This window comes from Pseudorasbora parva, chromosome 9 (genome assembly GCF_024679245.1).
Source record: "Pseudorasbora parva isolate DD20220531a chromosome 9, ASM2467924v1, whole genome shotgun sequence".
Lineage (NCBI taxonomy): Eukaryota > Metazoa > Chordata > Actinopteri > Cypriniformes > Gobionidae > Pseudorasbora > Pseudorasbora parva.
In genome coordinates this window covers 16,446,636-16,463,669 of record NC_090180.1, presented here as the reverse complement: position 1 = coordinate 16,463,669, position 17,034 = coordinate 16,446,636, and the positions used below count along the sequence as shown (strand labels likewise).

General features: G+C 37.9%; 1 protein-coding gene across 2 annotated transcripts in view; it reads right to left on the bottom strand.

The window, feature by feature from the left end:
• Window positions 1-17,034, bottom strand: part of arhgap21b (Rho GTPase activating protein 21b) — a 76,427-nt gene that overhangs the window by 3,107 nt on the left and 56,286 nt on the right. For both annotated transcript variants that reach the window (XM_067454127.1, XM_067454128.1), the window contains 16 exons: window positions 10,304-10,450; window positions 10,097-10,193; window positions 9,961-9,997; window positions 9,079-9,201; window positions 8,633-8,932; window positions 6,769-6,830; window positions 5,876-6,009; window positions 5,645-5,787; window positions 5,100-5,258; window positions 4,932-5,010; window positions 4,463-4,536; window positions 4,236-4,325; window positions 3,825-3,950; window positions 3,704-3,745; window positions 2,558-2,663; window positions 51-82 (listed from right to left, as the gene is read on the bottom strand). In XM_067454127.1, the coding sequence (XP_067310228.1) occupies window positions 51-82; window positions 2,558-2,663; window positions 3,704-3,745; window positions 3,825-3,950; window positions 4,236-4,325; window positions 4,463-4,536; window positions 4,932-5,010; window positions 5,100-5,258; window positions 5,645-5,787; window positions 5,876-6,009; window positions 6,769-6,830; window positions 8,633-8,932; window positions 9,079-9,201; window positions 9,961-9,997; window positions 10,097-10,193; window positions 10,304-10,450 (1,751 nt within the window). The remainder of the gene's footprint in view (window positions 1-50; window positions 83-2,557; window positions 2,664-3,703; window positions 3,746-3,824; window positions 3,951-4,235; window positions 4,326-4,462; window positions 4,537-4,931; window positions 5,011-5,099; window positions 5,259-5,644; window positions 5,788-5,875; window positions 6,010-6,768; window positions 6,831-8,632; window positions 8,933-9,078; window positions 9,202-9,960; window positions 9,998-10,096; window positions 10,194-10,303; window positions 10,451-17,034) is intronic.

Genomic DNA, 17,034 nt, shown 5'->3' with positions numbered 1-17,034 from the left:
CTCTTTCATGTGAAGGTGATTTCGTAATGATCTCAAAAGGAAGTACTCACCTTTGATTTGGCAGAGTCACTGGTGGTTGAATCTAGCGGAACAGGGAGAGAAAAAGGTAAGTAGGGCATTTCAAGTGGAAAACAGGAGGGACAGAGAGCCAGAGAAAAGGGGACACCGAAATATAAATATCCTTCACCACAACAGCAGCAGAACAGCACAAACAGTGGAGTCATGTAGAGATCCGAGAGATGACGGCGACACACTTAAGCCATCACACACAGAGAAATGGAGGAAAGAGGAATGAGTGATGACAAGAACCCGGCAGTGTGAAGAAAGATAGGAGGCAGCTCATGCACACATTCACACAGACAGACAGCCTGTCCACAGTAAGACCGCCAATCACTGACACACACATACACAGAGCCAGCAGAACATGTCTACAGGCATTCTTTCCCAACTCAGAGACATCACCAAGGCAGGAATGGACATTCTTACAGCTATGTATTGAGGGGCGAGAGCTGTAGCAAATCTGGCTGGAAACTGGACATTGCAGTTATTTGCGAACGACCAAATATGCTTAAAACTTTACTTTAATAAACCTACATTAGATGGTTATATTGCCTCATGGGATTTATGTGTTATGCATCCGTATCACTTATAGGCTACTGTGCAATATATTTCATGGCATTTCTAGTAATTGGAAGGCAATGTTTGGTTATAGAATTGGAATGCACATCAATTATTAGCTCAATTTATTGTAATCATTCAACTATGTACTAATTGCGACAAATTTAGATATAGTAGTTTTGAAGGATAAGGTGTCGATTTTAATGAGACGGCACAGAAATGTAAAGTTGTTGTGGAGTAAGGAATGTTTTAAAGGATGTTCAAACTGGAGGTGGCCACGTAGCTGTACTCTGCCAACTGATGTGAATTACAAAACCTCCACAGTCTGCTCTTTCATTAGTTGTCGCCACATCACGTCTGTTTATTTTCATGAGCAGAAAAATGGCTCAATTCAACGCTAGCAGTCAGTTACATGGTACCTGAAGGGTAGCTATGCCACGGCTAATCGCAGCCAGTCTGAAAGTTCACTGGTAAAATCAGTCACTTGGGGAATCATATCTGTGTTGAATGGTATCAGCTTTTTATATGCAGAACATGGAGATGCAGAATGAATCAAAGCACTGAGACCATGACAAGGGACAACAAGGGTCAGATATGACAGGAGGGCAGAAAGGGGCTAAAGGGGCCAAAGCTATAAGGTGGTAGAGCAGCTACGAGGAGGAAGCAAGTCCTTAAGACGGGCTACTTCACCACTCAAAAGCCCCTTTGCTCACTCTCCAGCAGATATATTAATGCTTTTGAATGGTATGAGTTTCATCAGGAGCTTTATGATTTAAGCCGACTCAGCCCCTCGCCACACCCCTTCAGACATCATCAATGACAGTTACTGTATGTCACATGTCACATGACTGGAAGAAATCCTTGAGACCATACCATGCTAGAACTCCATGCGGTCAGCTTCAGAGACAACGAGAGACAGCAAAGAGGCTTTTCAGACACATTACACCATCACAGCTCTGTATCCTCTCTGTTAATAATAGTCTTATAAGATATGAAACGTGCAACACGACGATGACAAATATCAACTTCTCTGACACTTTTTTTTGGTTTCTTTTTTTTTTCTGGTGGGTTTGTCCCGGATTCGCTTTCAATTTATAAGAATCTGGGATTTCTGCAGACTAGGCAGCTACACTGGGGACAACACTCCTCCTTCTTCCTACAGTCCCAGCTGTCCATCACAGACATTACAGAGTCCATCAGTGACATCACCGAGTGATAGACGCCGCCCACTTGGCCTGTGTCAAGATTGGGTAATGTGTGAGCAGTGCTGGACAGGGACAAGGGAAGAAAAACACTAGAGACAAGATGGGTCAGACGGGTAAACCTTTGGTGGTTTATCATTGATTTTTCCATTTCTTTTGGGAAAGAACATGCCAGGTTAGCACAAGAGAAGTGTAAGGAGGGAAAAGAACTGAAAGAAAAGGAGGAGTGGAGTCATAACGGAGACTAAAGCATTAGGGAGGGATGACAATGAGTGAGGTTCAAACCAATACAAACCAAAGCAAAAGGAGAATTCTGGAGAAATCATATAATTGAAATTAAGACAACTAGTCAAAACAATAGCTGAAGGTAAAGAAACAATTAAATGAAAAGGGTTGATTCATAAGCTTCACAAACATAGGAACTATTTTATCCAATTTTTCAAACAGCTCATCAAATACGTTTGACCAATGCAAAATTGCTAAAATAGTTCACCTTTACATATGAACCATGACATTTCTGACAAGCTTGTTTTGTTTGCTCTAAACATTGACAGATCTAAATGGCAAGCATGAGTATCTGCTAATCATCTAAAATATACTAAGAGAGTGAACATATATATATACACACACAATAACATCTGAACACCCTGAATGTTTCAATTTGGATTTAAATAATATCCATTCTTCTAAACTCATATCCCTGGCCTGAAACTTTTGGACTATGAAGGCAAGATTACCTGAGACGTCTCCGGGTGATGGGGCGGTGCGGCCAATGTTGGTTAGCAGATGGTCAATGTTGGGCACAGGCTGAGACTGAACTGTGCTCTCTTGCTCCACGGTGGTCTGCCATACATAAGGAATGAGAGGTAAAAATTCCTGTCACTGATATAAGGCATATTAAAAAGGTTCAGTGCAATCTTAAGCATGTGCATGTATGAGCTTTGCCAAAGAGACAAATGTTTTCTTTTAAAACCGATTTGAAATCGAAATCTTTCAATGCAAAGATTGTGTGTTTCGTGACCAGTGGCAGCTTCACCGCCATGTAAACCATGCAAATGCTTGGGGCTTTAGTGCTTTAGGGGCTTTATCCACAAGTGTCCTTTTTCCAGCAAATCATGACTTAAAATAAATAAAACTGTGTCAATGTCTTGTAGGTTTACAGTCTGTTACTGCATGAAAGTGAAGAGCAGAAAATAGCAGAATTGGTTAGCTTATTAGTTCTTTGTTGATTTTGCATTCAGCTTTTTGAAAGACAAAGCAAGTGTGTATTTAGTAGCAGTGGATATCACTCACCCATCAGTTTCACAGCCATTTAAAGAAGCACTGTATGCTATGAGTGTAAATGACCTGTGCACTGTACGCTGCAAGTTAAAGTGGCTCTCTTGAATTCTGCATGAAGATGCAAAGCTGCTTAAGAAGCCTTAAAATAAGCTTCTAACTTGCCTCGCACCCTAGTATCAGATGTACCTGTAATGCAGCTTTTGTTCTGTAGAAAATGAAATAATGCATCAGGTCTGAACTGCTTGGGGTCTGAAAAATTACAAATCTGCCCCTGTAAGGGACAGATCTTCGATGTTGGCCAGGATGAATTAGCTCTACAAAAGCAATGTAGCCATTTAAGTCCCTACCCAACTCTGAATGCACTGCGTGGATTTCAAGAAACAACTGACACTGTTTCAGTTCAGTTAATACCAGGTGGAAATGGGCCCATAAGGACACGATGAGGATGACTCTTCATTTTCCTGACCAGTGTTACCTTAGAGACACTCAGTGGTTATTCTGAGACGAGACTCATCTACTAGATCTTGGAATATGATTGGTGATGCTTGTTTAGGGCTGATAAATCCTCTCAAGAGGAGAATGGCAGGAAGCTACAGACTCACCGTTGGCTCTTCATCTCCATCTTCTGTGAAGAACCAATCATACTGTAAAAGAAAAAAGCAGAAAAAGTTGAGCAGAATCTAGATGTCAGTTTACACAGAGATTAAAGGAAAATTGCCTTACTTGCTGAATGAGAGTCTCAACAATCTTGTACTGATCTGGCATGTGCGTGACCATGTGCGTCATGTTGTCTTCAGAGGTTCTGACAAGGGTTGGGCCAAACACAATGGCCAAGTTTCGTGGCTCCATCTAATTAAATACAAAAAAAGCTTCAGTAAAGAAAGCTTTCAATTCCTTTCTCTTCGATCTATAGGACAAATTATGGATGACACACAAGCATCCGGGTTATTCAGACAAGCACTGCCATTTTAATGATCTGTAAAGAATTATATAATTTAATATTTAACTTTAACGAAAGTGATGGTTTACAATGAAGCAATATTAACCACAAAACCAGCTTAAGGTTGATTCAGAATATATACCTATATATTCAATATACGGCACCTAAACAGGGTAAATTAACTGAACTCATACCTTGTTTTTCTCACAGTTTTCAGAGACGGTTTTGAGATGTCCAGAAAGGAATTTGAGCGTTTCATAATGATGGTCTGGTAATTCATGTATCTGAGAGGAATAAACACAGTAAATATGGTTTATTTAAATCTGTTGAGGACTTTATTGCTGATTAGAGGAACTGTATTTCTCCAATCTAGTAAACATCAGTATTTAGTAAATCAACAGCAGTCTTAGAAAAACCATACCAGTCTCTTCAGTGCTTTTAACCGCTCAACAGGGTCCTCCATTCGATTGGCATCAATAAAGTTGGAATATTTTTCTATGATCAGAGCAAAACAAGCATCATAAGAACACCGCTGAAGTCTATTAATCAGGGTCCCCACATTCACAAAGATACTACAGCAAGGGAATATTTCTGATGAATATGAAAAAAATAAAAAATACTACAGATCTTATAATTTGTGAATACCATTTAGAGACCTTTTTTAAGATTTGTTTTTTTTTTTCAGGCCTGCAAATCATGAATTAAAAAATTCCTGGATATTTTCAGGTTTTATATGACCATATAAACAAACTACTGTCATCCTCTAGGAGGAGTGCTTCCTCCACAAGTTGAATAAATAGGGCTTAGATACAGGTTTCTCACTATTAGAGAGCACAGTGTTTTATATAAAGCCAGAAGAATCATCTATTCTATGCAATCATGGGTCTCACCATTAGTAAAAAGAGGCTCAGGAAGTTTCCTGAAAAAGGACTTGAGCAAGCTGCTGATCACATTGAGGTCTCGCCACTTCTGCTGAACAAAACAAAAGTATAAAGATCAGGACTGCCTTTATGGTACAAGAGCTCATACATGATATCACACATCAAGTGTTTACTCACATCATCCTGGATATCAATGTCTGCCATGCCTTTAGTGTCTAGTTCCTCCTGCATGCTTGAGATGGCAGCGTTGTTTCCAGGGACTCTATAAATCCCTGTGTACTCCAGTCCTCTCTCCTCCACCAGTTTACAACACACATCCACGATCAAAGGCACAAACTAAAACAAAGACAGCATTTAGTGTCATTTTTAATATCACATAATCTTACAAATCAAAAGGTTGGCCATATTTCACCCTAAATTCAAAAAGAAAATCAGGAAATGTAATTTTGCATTGGGAAAATGAAACTAGAACCATTTACTATACCGTTTTCCCATAATGACCTTAGTTTTATGACAATTAAGCCTATTTACTACAGAAAACCCCCTCAATACTGTGACATTGAAAAAAAATGTTTAAAAAAAATTCATTATGCAAAAATACATTTTCTTTTTCCCCATTTGCTTTTGAAGTGAAAAGTAAACTTAACACGTTTGCACGAGTTTCACCAATAATAGTTTAATTTGCATGACTCAGAGCCACATTTGTATCTGGCATCTCTTACTCTATTGTTTTGTGCAGGGGGGCAATTATCCAGTCGCACTCCAAACGTGACGCCAGCAGTGGGCCTCTTATCTTGAGGCTTCTTCTTCAGGCCTGGAATTCCTCTCCTCCAAGCGGCTTTATCTCTGGGAGGACTGGAGTCATCTGAGAGACATATCACTGACATCAACATTTCACTGGGATCAAAGCGCATTCAGTAGGTTTCGATGTCATTTCATAATGTGCGTGTTACCTTTACTCCTCTCCTGTTCGTTTCTGGGCGAATATGGGTTCTGACTCTTACTGCTTCCACCCAGCAGAGTGTGTCTAATGCTGAGAGACTGTCGTGAGGTCTTGGGTGATGGCTCTGTCTTACTGCTGGGTGCACTGTAGCAAATACACATTTTATTGGACACTGATGACAAGGCATGCTTACACAGTTCACAACATGTGTAAAGAGGTAAGTGAAAACAAAAAAAAGGGCAGGCTTTCAATGCAAAACTTTTGATAATTGTATTATAAAGTTGTTAGTGTAGAAACTAACAATTTGCGTGTGTGTGTTTATGACACACACACACGTTAATGAGTGTGTTATTGAGTTTAAAAAAGAAGAAGAAAAAAAAAGCTCCAGGTTTGCCCAAAAATGTTAAATCATCATCATCCAAAATATTAAAGATTTTTTTATAAAAAATATACATTTTTAAATACAAACCTTTTTATGTTAAAGTTAAAACCAAAAGTTACAATACTAATAATTATTGCTGCCTTAATTTCTTTATTTTCAAACGTTAAATCAATCAAGTTACTTATGGTAACCTCTGTTTAGAGGTTCTCCAGAGATGGAGTTTGTGTGGAGTAACATTTACTGTGAACCGAAATAGTCTGAGACACTGAAAACACAGGATTATGAGCTGCTTGCGTGTAAAAGGAACACAGCGCCGTGCATTAAACTGAAGCATGCTGTGCACTTATTTAATTGACAGCTTGAGAGATTGACAGCTGACAGAGCTTTAATTTAATTCACTCTCTTCTGAGGTTACATTTCAGTCAGGATGCTGCCAATCTAAACAGTGAGGCAGCTCACTAGGATTTGAAACGGCCAATATAGCAAAGCAAACATGCTGGTCTCTGGGATATGTTCTTTACCTCATGGATATATACTCCTTGAGCTTTCTGTTGATTAAATCAGTGCTGGTAACTGCAGCGTTCTAAAAATACAAGACAAAGAATCATTAGCTCTGTGGTAACATGCAAACTCTGAGCACAGCAATATTAATCTGATTGTGAGCATTAAAGAAAACCAGTTCCTCTAGCAAACAGAGAAAGCGACTATCAACGAAAAGCCTACCCATAATCCTCACACCTTCAGTAAACTATTTCATCGCAACACTGATTTAAGCAGATGACAAAGCGCTGTTGTGTTAGCTGGTTTTCACATGGTTTCATATCAGGAAATGCTGACAAAGTTATGCAACACTACGGTGTTTGTGTAGTCAGCTATGAGGGGGCATATACGGGCCACAGACTTCACATGATGATATCAATCAGCTATGATTTTCCACGAATTTTTTGTGTGATGAGGACTTTTTTAATTTGTATTCAGACACTGTTCTAAAAGGGGTCAAGTATTAAGTGGTTGGTTAGGATGATCCTGTTATCCCCTGTTGGTAGATGCTGTTACTATTGCTGTACAATTATGTGGACAAATATGTTACTGTATACACCAGATGCTTTACCAGTGCCTGTTTTTTGGACCACTTAGAAGCATAAAATAGATTTTTCCCTGCCTGCTGCCTTTGACGTCACAGCTCATGCATCAGCAGGACAGTCACTAGAAGGCCAATTTGCCACTAGCCAATACAGCTTTGTCAGGTTGTCATTTTCCTACAGTTACAGTAATTAGTCACATGGCATTTACGGCTCAAAAATCGGTGTGCCCACAACCAAATGATCATTAGCAAAGATGGCAACAGGCAGTACTCTTTAACTGTGTTTATGAATAAAACATCCAAGCTTGGCATGTTCATTAGAGAAAAAGAAGATGAAGAAAATGCAGTCATTGACCCCTTTATACTTAGCCTTGAGGGTTTTTATTCTGCTTTGGAACAAAGTGCAAATTACCACACTTGACCATCTCTTTGGGAGTTGTTTTAAAAATAATAAATTGACTCCATATTAGGGCTGTGCAATATATCGAAATTAATGAAATATCACAAATGTATATATCGCAATATGCATATCGCATCGGTATGCAATATCTGAATGATTTTAATAGGCTACTTCAACATTGTGAAAAGTGTACATTTAAGGTTGACGCATACAGCAGAGAATAGAATGGGCACATGACTATTACTAATGTGACTTGCTTGACGTTAAAAATAGTTACTAAACGCAATCATTTGCAAAAAACAATAACTTGCAGTCTCGCGCAATCTAGCACACACCAAAACGTGAACAATTTGTGACATAAATGTTTGCTTAAACACTGTTGGTCACTTTCAGAAGTTGTAGAAATGCTTTCTTTTCCCAGATAGAATGTGAAACACAAATGGTATCATTCTCAGTTTTTAAATCATTTTTTAAAATATAATTTAAATAGATTTTACACAGTAATAGCAATATTGTATGCATTATTTAACAAGATATTGCATATCGCATTTTTCTTCAATATTGCACAGCCCTACTCCATATATTAATGATGTCTAAAATTCAACACATACCTCAGTTTTGATGCAAATACTAAAAAAAAAACGAACACTTGGCTTTTTAAAGTATACTATATTCCATTTGACAGCCCACACAAACAGGTGCTCAAACCATGCGCACTAGAAAGTGTCATCCTTGTTCATTGTCTGCTTTATTTCTCCCTAGAAGTTATGGCCAATAAAAATGTCTTTGTACTCTTTAAATTAGAGTTACAGTAATCGCTTAACCTCCTTACACAAGCTCTCACCAATGCAGCTACAGTGTGAACATAGCCAAGAAGACTAGGCTATCATTGTCAACAAACCTCCTCATCCAGGTTGCTGTTTTCTTGAATGACTCTTATCCAGGACAGCATGTCCTCTCGGCCCTCTGCCTGAAACAGGTACTCGCAGTCTGAAGTCGTTAGCCGCAGGACATTCTTGCGCTTTGTATCACTGTAAGAGATGTCAATCAAGCAGGCCTTGATGCTGATCGATTGAGGCTCATCCTCCAGTTGGGAGTTGACGTGAGAAAGTCCCTCCTTTTTGTCCTTATAGAGGTAGAGGGAGTGTCCACGCAGCACTGCATACATCTGTTTCCATGGCCGCATACCACCTCCAACTCGCTATAAAGATTGAAACAAATGTAAAAACTGGTCATGATCAGTAACCTGAAACGATCACAGTAAAGCAATCATTATTCCATTCAATATGCTCCTGAATGTATTTGGCATATAGTGAAAGAGAAGAGTCAGAGAGATTCTTTTCACACCTTGCCCTTCTCCGTGTTGAGCTGTCGGAAATGCAACCAACCCTCCTTGGTGGAATCACTAAAGATCTCGGTGGAGGAGTCTCTTCTGGAGCTGGAGTCATCAGACTTGTGGCCATCAAGTGCCTATAAAACCAGAACAAACATGAAATGTTACGTGTTTGGTCTTGGTTAACGGGTTAATAATTTTAGCTCTGTTCCAATTCAAATATATTTTTTTTAAATTAAAATTAAATAAAGTTAAAATAAAAGTGCTTGGTTTTCACTAGGTGTTAGTTTTCCAGTTTTCCTTACCATTACATAAAAAATAAATAACATTTAAATTGGATAATATTCGCTCTTGAACTTTTGAAGTGCTGGAAAAAGTTATGTGAAATGCTTGAATGTCCTTGAAAAGTACTTCATTTGTATAACAGTGGTCGATAACAGTATAATTTGCTGTGTTATAATCAAAGTATGTGATTCATCTTTGGATGCACCACACACACACACACACACACACACTTGTCATGTCGTGGGAGTAAGATTTGATGATGCCGTCAGAGTTCACAGAGTGGTGAATTGGCGCTACTGCACCCAAGCCTACGATGACAATCGTATGGACTGGCCACAACAGCTTGCACTATTACTTTAATCTGTCTGATTCTTTTTTTCATCTTGGATGGACATTTGTCACAATGCAGTATTAATCCACAAAGGACACATTCAATATGGTCTTAAAATTTGGCTAAAATAATGCATCTTAGATTGACCTTTAGGCACAGCTTTAAATGCCCTCTACACTGGCATTTCGCTAGGTTTTGGAACAAAGCCAACACCACCATTATTAGTAAATGAGAGTTCTGGTTTAAAGAAAGCTGTTGTTTGAGGAAGTGCATCTCTCACCTTCCTGAAAACACTTAGACTCGGCTTGCTGGATCGTCTGTGAAAATGAATAAGTGTGTTAGGCCAAACAACCATTCACAACTACAACATTGGGAATCTACAAATGTATGAGCTGGTGCTTTTAAATTAAACTTACCCACGGCCTTCCTCCCGGTAGTTGTCCAAACCCTCATCGTATGATTTTGAGCGCTCCGTTTTGGTTCCTGATTCCAGAAGGGCATTTCTGAGAGACTCTGCATAGATCAGCAACATGTTCAACAAAATGCTCCCTGTCCCATTTATATAGTGCTGTCAGATAGCAATAATTGTTCAAATAAACTGAAATTTATACAGAATTGCTTACCTTGGTCATGAGACAGTTGCCGGCGCATGTGGGGACTAGGGGTGGTAGGGCTTGGGCTGTCAGAGATTATAGCCTGAGCTCCAGATATCACAACCGATGCAGGAATGTGGCTGCCATCATGGTCTACACTAGGGCTGGCTGGCTCATCTGTAAACATAGTAACAGAGCGATAAACATGTGAATGAAACAACTCTGCAAGCCTCTGTGAACATGAATGCATACATGCCAAAGAGAGCTAAAAAGCTGCTACAATACAGTTGGAAAAATAAATATAAAGAAAAGATAAAGAAAAATATACATATGTACTTCCACAGTTCATATCCCACCCATCATATTTGCCTCAAAATATTAAACTCAGTTTTAAAAGACAGAATTCATATTTTGACCACAAAATTGCAATGTGGCACCATTTTTTTTCCAAGGAAAGCTGGCAAAAAAAAAGTATTTGGCTTTACCTGGTAATAAATTTATCAGTATTCCTAAAGGTTAATCAGGGCTCAACAGTGCGGCCATTTCACGCATTCACGAATAAAAATACACCCGTGCAAATTGTAAAATGTAATTTTCAGCATGTGCGAATAAAAAATCCCCGCTCATCAGTTTTCTTAAATGGAAGATCTTAAAAAGGTCTTCAATACCTTAAACGATATAACAAGCATCTTAATAATCATTTTAAAGGCATCTTACATTTTGGGGAAAGAAAATCATATGATAGTACCAAATGTGATTATAAAACTTCAAAAGGCTATAATTACTAGGGCTGCCCCCGACTAAAAATATTCCTAGTCGACTAACACTCCTGCATTTTAGCGATTAGTCGAATAATCATTCATTTATGATATTATTATAAAAACTTGCGTATATACAAGAAAAGGTATAGTCCAAGTTGAAGTTTAAGACTTCCTTATGACAGAAAATGCTAAAGCATATTAGCGCGTTCAAAATAAAAATGAAGTGCTTAAAACAGAATAGTAAAGCGTTTAAAGTATACAGCGCTTAAGGACACAAAAATCAGTGGCCGGAACTTTATAGGCTAAAAATAACATTAAAAAAAACAATCAGACTGCCTGTGCATTTTAATAATTTATTATCAAAAATGCAAACTGTAACAGTTACATGTCCAAAAAAAAAAAAAAAAAACAGTTTTGAATAAAATAAACTAAAATTCGTTCTTTAAAATTAATTAAATTAACGTATTATAACTTGGGCCTAGTACAAAACAAGTACTGTAGCTAAAACGCTGTTTGGTATAAAAATACAGTGGAACATTTATATACTTTTTATATTGTTCAAAAGGAAAATTAACAAAAACAAACAATTTAAGAAATGCACATGGCACAACACCAAAACAATAAAAAAAAGGCGGCGGCAAACAAATACACAGCCAACAAGTGTTTGATTAAATTGTTTAGAACAACTATATTTAAGACAAAATGCAGAACAAATAATTTAAAGAACACTAATACAGATCAAATATATCAGAGCAAAGCCGCAAACTGCCATTAAGACGACAGATGAGTCTTGAACTGAAACAACAAGTTGCAAACATCAGACTAATTTTTCTTACAGAATAAAAAACAACTTCTGCATTTTATAAAAACGAATAAATAAAAATACGTATTTATTTATTTTTATAGCCTAACTGTTATAAAAATACTCATTTTTTTTATATAGCCTAACAGATAGCAAACAGAAACACTATAAGGAAACGTTACTACTTACATGTTTTAAATGATAAGACATATTCGATGTTGACGCGTGATGGGCAAATGTTTGCCTGCAGAGTTTGCAAACAGCCTTTTTAGGGTCGTCCTTCGACTTTTCAAAATGATCCCACACTTTGGACTTTTTTCCTGACATAATTATTAGCATCAGCCAGGCAGACACCTCTCCCACAAGTGCGCTTTGGTATACCACGAGGCGCGAGGTCTCGTTGACCGATCGTTGCTTTGATGTCATGTCATGTCATACTCCGTCTGCAGTGCGTGTGCGGTGCGTGTTGCGTCGCCGTCGCGTATGCGGTACAGGATCCGCACACCCTGTTGTGCTTTCACATAGGCCCCTGATTGCATAATTTTTTCACGGGATTTTTTTTTCCGACTAACCACCTAATGAAACTGTATTCGACCAAGCCCTCTTCATATCGACTAACGTTTAGTCGACTATTTGGGGGCAGCCCTAATAATTACATTAAATAAAAGTGAGCTAGGGATGTGAAGATGAGGAAATTTCCCCACCGGTTAATGTACGTGACAACTTAGCTTTAAAATTTTAAACCAAAAGTAAAATGCTCACAGCCAATTGGGCATTCATAACAAGAGCAAAGAGTGTCTTCAGTGAACTTGAGAAGTTGGGCACGTATCATGAATAACAGTGCGGCCATGCGCATTTTACTTTCGGTTTAGAATTAGTGCAAATTGAGGGGTGGGTTGTGTGAATGGGGGGTTCATTAGCCTATTATTCTTTAATTAAAAACACAACAAGAAAACAGTACAATGACAAAGACATTTAAATAGGCGCTTTTATTTTTCACTTTGAAATCAAATCTTTCGGGATCTTGTCATTCAGCACCTTAGTCTCGAGATAAATTAAATCTTTGGCTCACGTTTTTTTAAGAAGACACATTCAGTTGTTAATTGTAGTGTCTGTTATCTAACTGAACAAAATTGTATTACTATAACAACCTTTTTTTATTTTTTTATTAATAAACGACGGTGAGGGGCAGTGCTGCGGTGGGCAAGTGATGTAACCAGTGTTTTGCCGTAACATTGTCAACACCGACTATCGCATTAAGCTTAATGTGAGCGCTTCACCTTTCAAAGCCTGAAAGTTGCGCTGTTGGGCAAAAATAGTGTCCCAGTGTATTTTGGGGTTGTTTATTAAATAAAAGTCATGCAGTGTGTCCAATTTCCACCCTGGTTGTTAGTTGGTTATACAACAAACTATGTCATTTAATTTAATTTCCATTTAATTTAAAGTAAACTATTTTAGCTTCTGTCCAGGATCCCATCACAGGAAGTAAAGACTAAGAACATTATTTGACACATATTAAAGGTGCACTATGCAACTTTTGGTCCACTGGAGGGCACCTATTCTAAACAAAGGTATAGTTTGATGACGTCAAGTGTGAGTGTAGTATCTTGGGACATGTGGTCTTCACCTCACAGCCGGTGGAAAATAGGACTCGGGCAGAAATCATGTTCATGGATGCGGTTGTTAACGTTACTGTAGTGTGAAGCAGAGCGGGACCGAGTGTTGTGGAGCTGAGCACAGCTGCTGGAGCGATTGTTATACAAACACACGGCTTGCGAGCACCGAGACTTTTATTATGACGGGACGGGACACAGTCACCAGGCGCGCACTTCCGTTTTTTCCGGTCATGATTATAAGGTAAAGCAGCTCTGTTTATCATATTAGATAGATTTAAGTGTGTTTAAAATTATGTTATGACGTTACTCTGTGCGTTCGCTCGGCGCTGCTGTGACATGTTCACACTGCTAAGAGAAAAGCGCTTCTGCAGAATAAAACCGAGGGTAACGCAGATATGACACAATTGACAGGCGACTCTCTCAAACGCTATGCTGAAGCGTCCCGGTCCTTAGTTAAAATAGCAATTTTCTCACAATTTACAAATAGTTGGAAACATTTGGGATATTGTAAGTACTCAACTGAACAAAATATATAACACTGGCCTAGTGGTTTTTGGATATTTTACTGCAAAAACATTACATAGTGCACCTTTAAATATATAGATTTGACTAGTATCATTGTTACTATAGTTAACAAAAAAAAAATCTCTTTACTTGAAATAAATGTTAACTGACATAAAAAAACAAACTGTTCATATTTTTATTAGGTTGAAATTAACCTGATTAAAGGTTTTTAAACTAAAATTGAAAAAATGCATAAAACAAAAAACAAAAAACAACAACAGAATTACTAAAATGTTCAACTAAAATTAAAATCAAAGCAGAATTAAATGTAATTAAAAAACTATATAGTATCTCAGTGAAACTAAAATAAAACTAGTATGGCAAAATCTGTTCATCTGTTAATATAATATAAATGCTGAAATGGTTAGTTGCACACCTAAAGTTTCTATATGCGCCTCTAACTTTTTCAACTTAGGAGCACAGATGCTCCTTGGGAAAAATAAACGTTACGCCCTGTCATAAAATATATATATATATATATATATATTTTTTTTTTTGGTATGATAAAACTAACATAAACAAAAAATATACCATACCACAGAAAGCAGGTTTTATTGTGCCTTAAAAATGTCAAGGCTAAAGAGCATGTCTTGATTTAGTCTACATTAAAACCTTTTCTAGGAACAAGGACAGTTTTATTTATCTTAAAATTTGACATGTCCTGTTTTTGAGAGGACTGAAAACTTTTGAGCTACTCTGCAGGTCTCAGCCAAAAAAGGTTGGAGTACAAAGCTGTTCTGTGCTGCCAGGGGGCTGGAGCAGCTAAAATTAAAGTAACTGCCCTAGTTCCTGCATCCTCCAGCGTTTCTCAAAGAGGGCCAAGGGGAAGGTATGCAAAATCCTCTTCCATGCTTAGCCCAAGAACTCTAGGATATCCTACAGATCGCTTCGTTCCAAGACACAAGAATCGTAATGCCATCAGCAATCACCTAGCTTCATGGCAGGAAGGTGGTTACCAGCCTCTACTGCATCCATTTTAGGGATGGGACGAAATATCGTTTGACAAAATTTCGCGATACAAAACGTGACGAAACGCATCGAGGTCGAAAAAAATGGATCGCGAAATAAAGATAGATGGCACTGCTGCATGATTTGCGTAGTATATAAATAATTTAGTGTATTATGTGTGTGTGTGTGTGTGTGTGTGTGTGTGTGTGTGTGTGTGTGTGTGTGTGTGTGTGTGTGTGTGTTATTGCCTACATAAGCTACCATATTTTCTGTTTAACTTTTATAAGACTCCAGAGAGAAAAGTGTGTTTTTTCACTGAGCACATTCTCTGCAGTCTGAGCGCGATGCACTGCAGCTCACTCTCGCTCATGTCTGAGGTAAATCATTAACACATAACCCCTTACAGAACACGTGTTTTATTGAGCTAAATACATTACAATCGGCTAAAACTAATGCACAGGTTACTTTCCTGAACAAGCGCGCTCCCGAGTCGTCCGTGTTCTTCACACTGTCCACGTGAATCACGGCCCAGTTCGGCGCGCACACTTAAAATACCGGCAGTTCAATAGGGAATGCGGATCTCTTAAAGGGGCCACACTATATTCCTCCTCGTGTAATATGGACCTCCTCCAGGTATGGTGTGGTTCTGGTTTGCTCAGTGGTACACATTAACAATTTTTCATACAAACTTTTCCCTGTTCTGAATTAAACTGCCAGTGTAAAAACTCCCTTTATATTGTTAAAATGAGAGAAATCACTACTTACTCATTATTTTTAAGTTTAGGCTTAAGAGACATTAACAATTTCTTAGATAAACATATCTATGACCTTTGATATGTCTAGTCTTCATGCTATATTGATTATTATTGAATGAGTATGGTTTCACTAATAATAAATGTACATTTGCATAAAGCATGCATATTTGTCCATACCTATGTTGATTAGAATATTTAAAACTTAATTTAAACTTAATTTAAGATATATTCACAATTGCTAAAAAGGTGCGATTAAATTGCGATTAATCGCGAGTTAACTCATGACAATCATGCAGTTAATCGCTATTCAATATTTTAATCGGTTGACATTCCTACAGTGCCCTCCACAATTATTGGCACCCCTGTTTAAGATGTGGTCGCGGACTTCTAAAAATTCTCCTTTTTTTTAAACAACATAGAACCAAAATGCAAAAAAAAGAGAAAAATCCTACCTTTCGTTTTAGTACATTACTTTGGTGGTAAAAAAAAAAATTCACAGATTTGGAACTCCTTTTTTTTTTTGATATCGTATCGTGACGTATCGTATCATAACCCTGGCATATCGAGGTGCATCGTATCGTGAGTTTAAGTGTATCGTCCCATCCCTAATCCATTTAGCATATATTTTATCCAAAGCAACTTAAAATCTGAGGTTTGGGCCTTGCCATGCCAGTGGTTGATTAAGAAGTCAAACTTACTGATCAATGTACTGAAATCCTAGAGAGGCAAAGTGTTGTTTACTACTCCTCAGGATGTCAACCTCTGGAGGGCCACAGCTTTCTGCAGATTTCCACAGATTGTAGTTCTTGTCATTGTAGTCCTGCACATGCACGATTGTGAGAGGTAGTATAACTGATTAACGTGTCCTATTTTAGTGCATATTTTAAAATATCTTAAAATAAAATTGACCGCAGAAAAGTTAAGGAAACATCAATTCTTTACAAACATCACTTATTTATAGCTATTAAAAGTAGTTCATTATTTTACCCAAGTAGGTATTTGTTTTGCTCTATTGGTGAATGATATGAAAGTGTTTATTTAATAATTTGTACAATACAATTGATAAAGCAATGGATGTACTTTAAAGGGGGGGTGAAATGCTGTTTCATGCATACGGAGCTTTTTACACTCTTAAAGACTTGGATTCCCATCCTAAACATAGACAAAGTTTTAAAAACTAAGTTGGACGTTTGATGGAGTATTTCTGTGTCAAAATTTCTGTGTCACTTCCGGTTTCTTACAAGTTTCGGAGAGTTTTTTTTTCGAGTATGGGTCCACTTGACGTCAATAGGACGGAATATCCTTGCATGGGCCG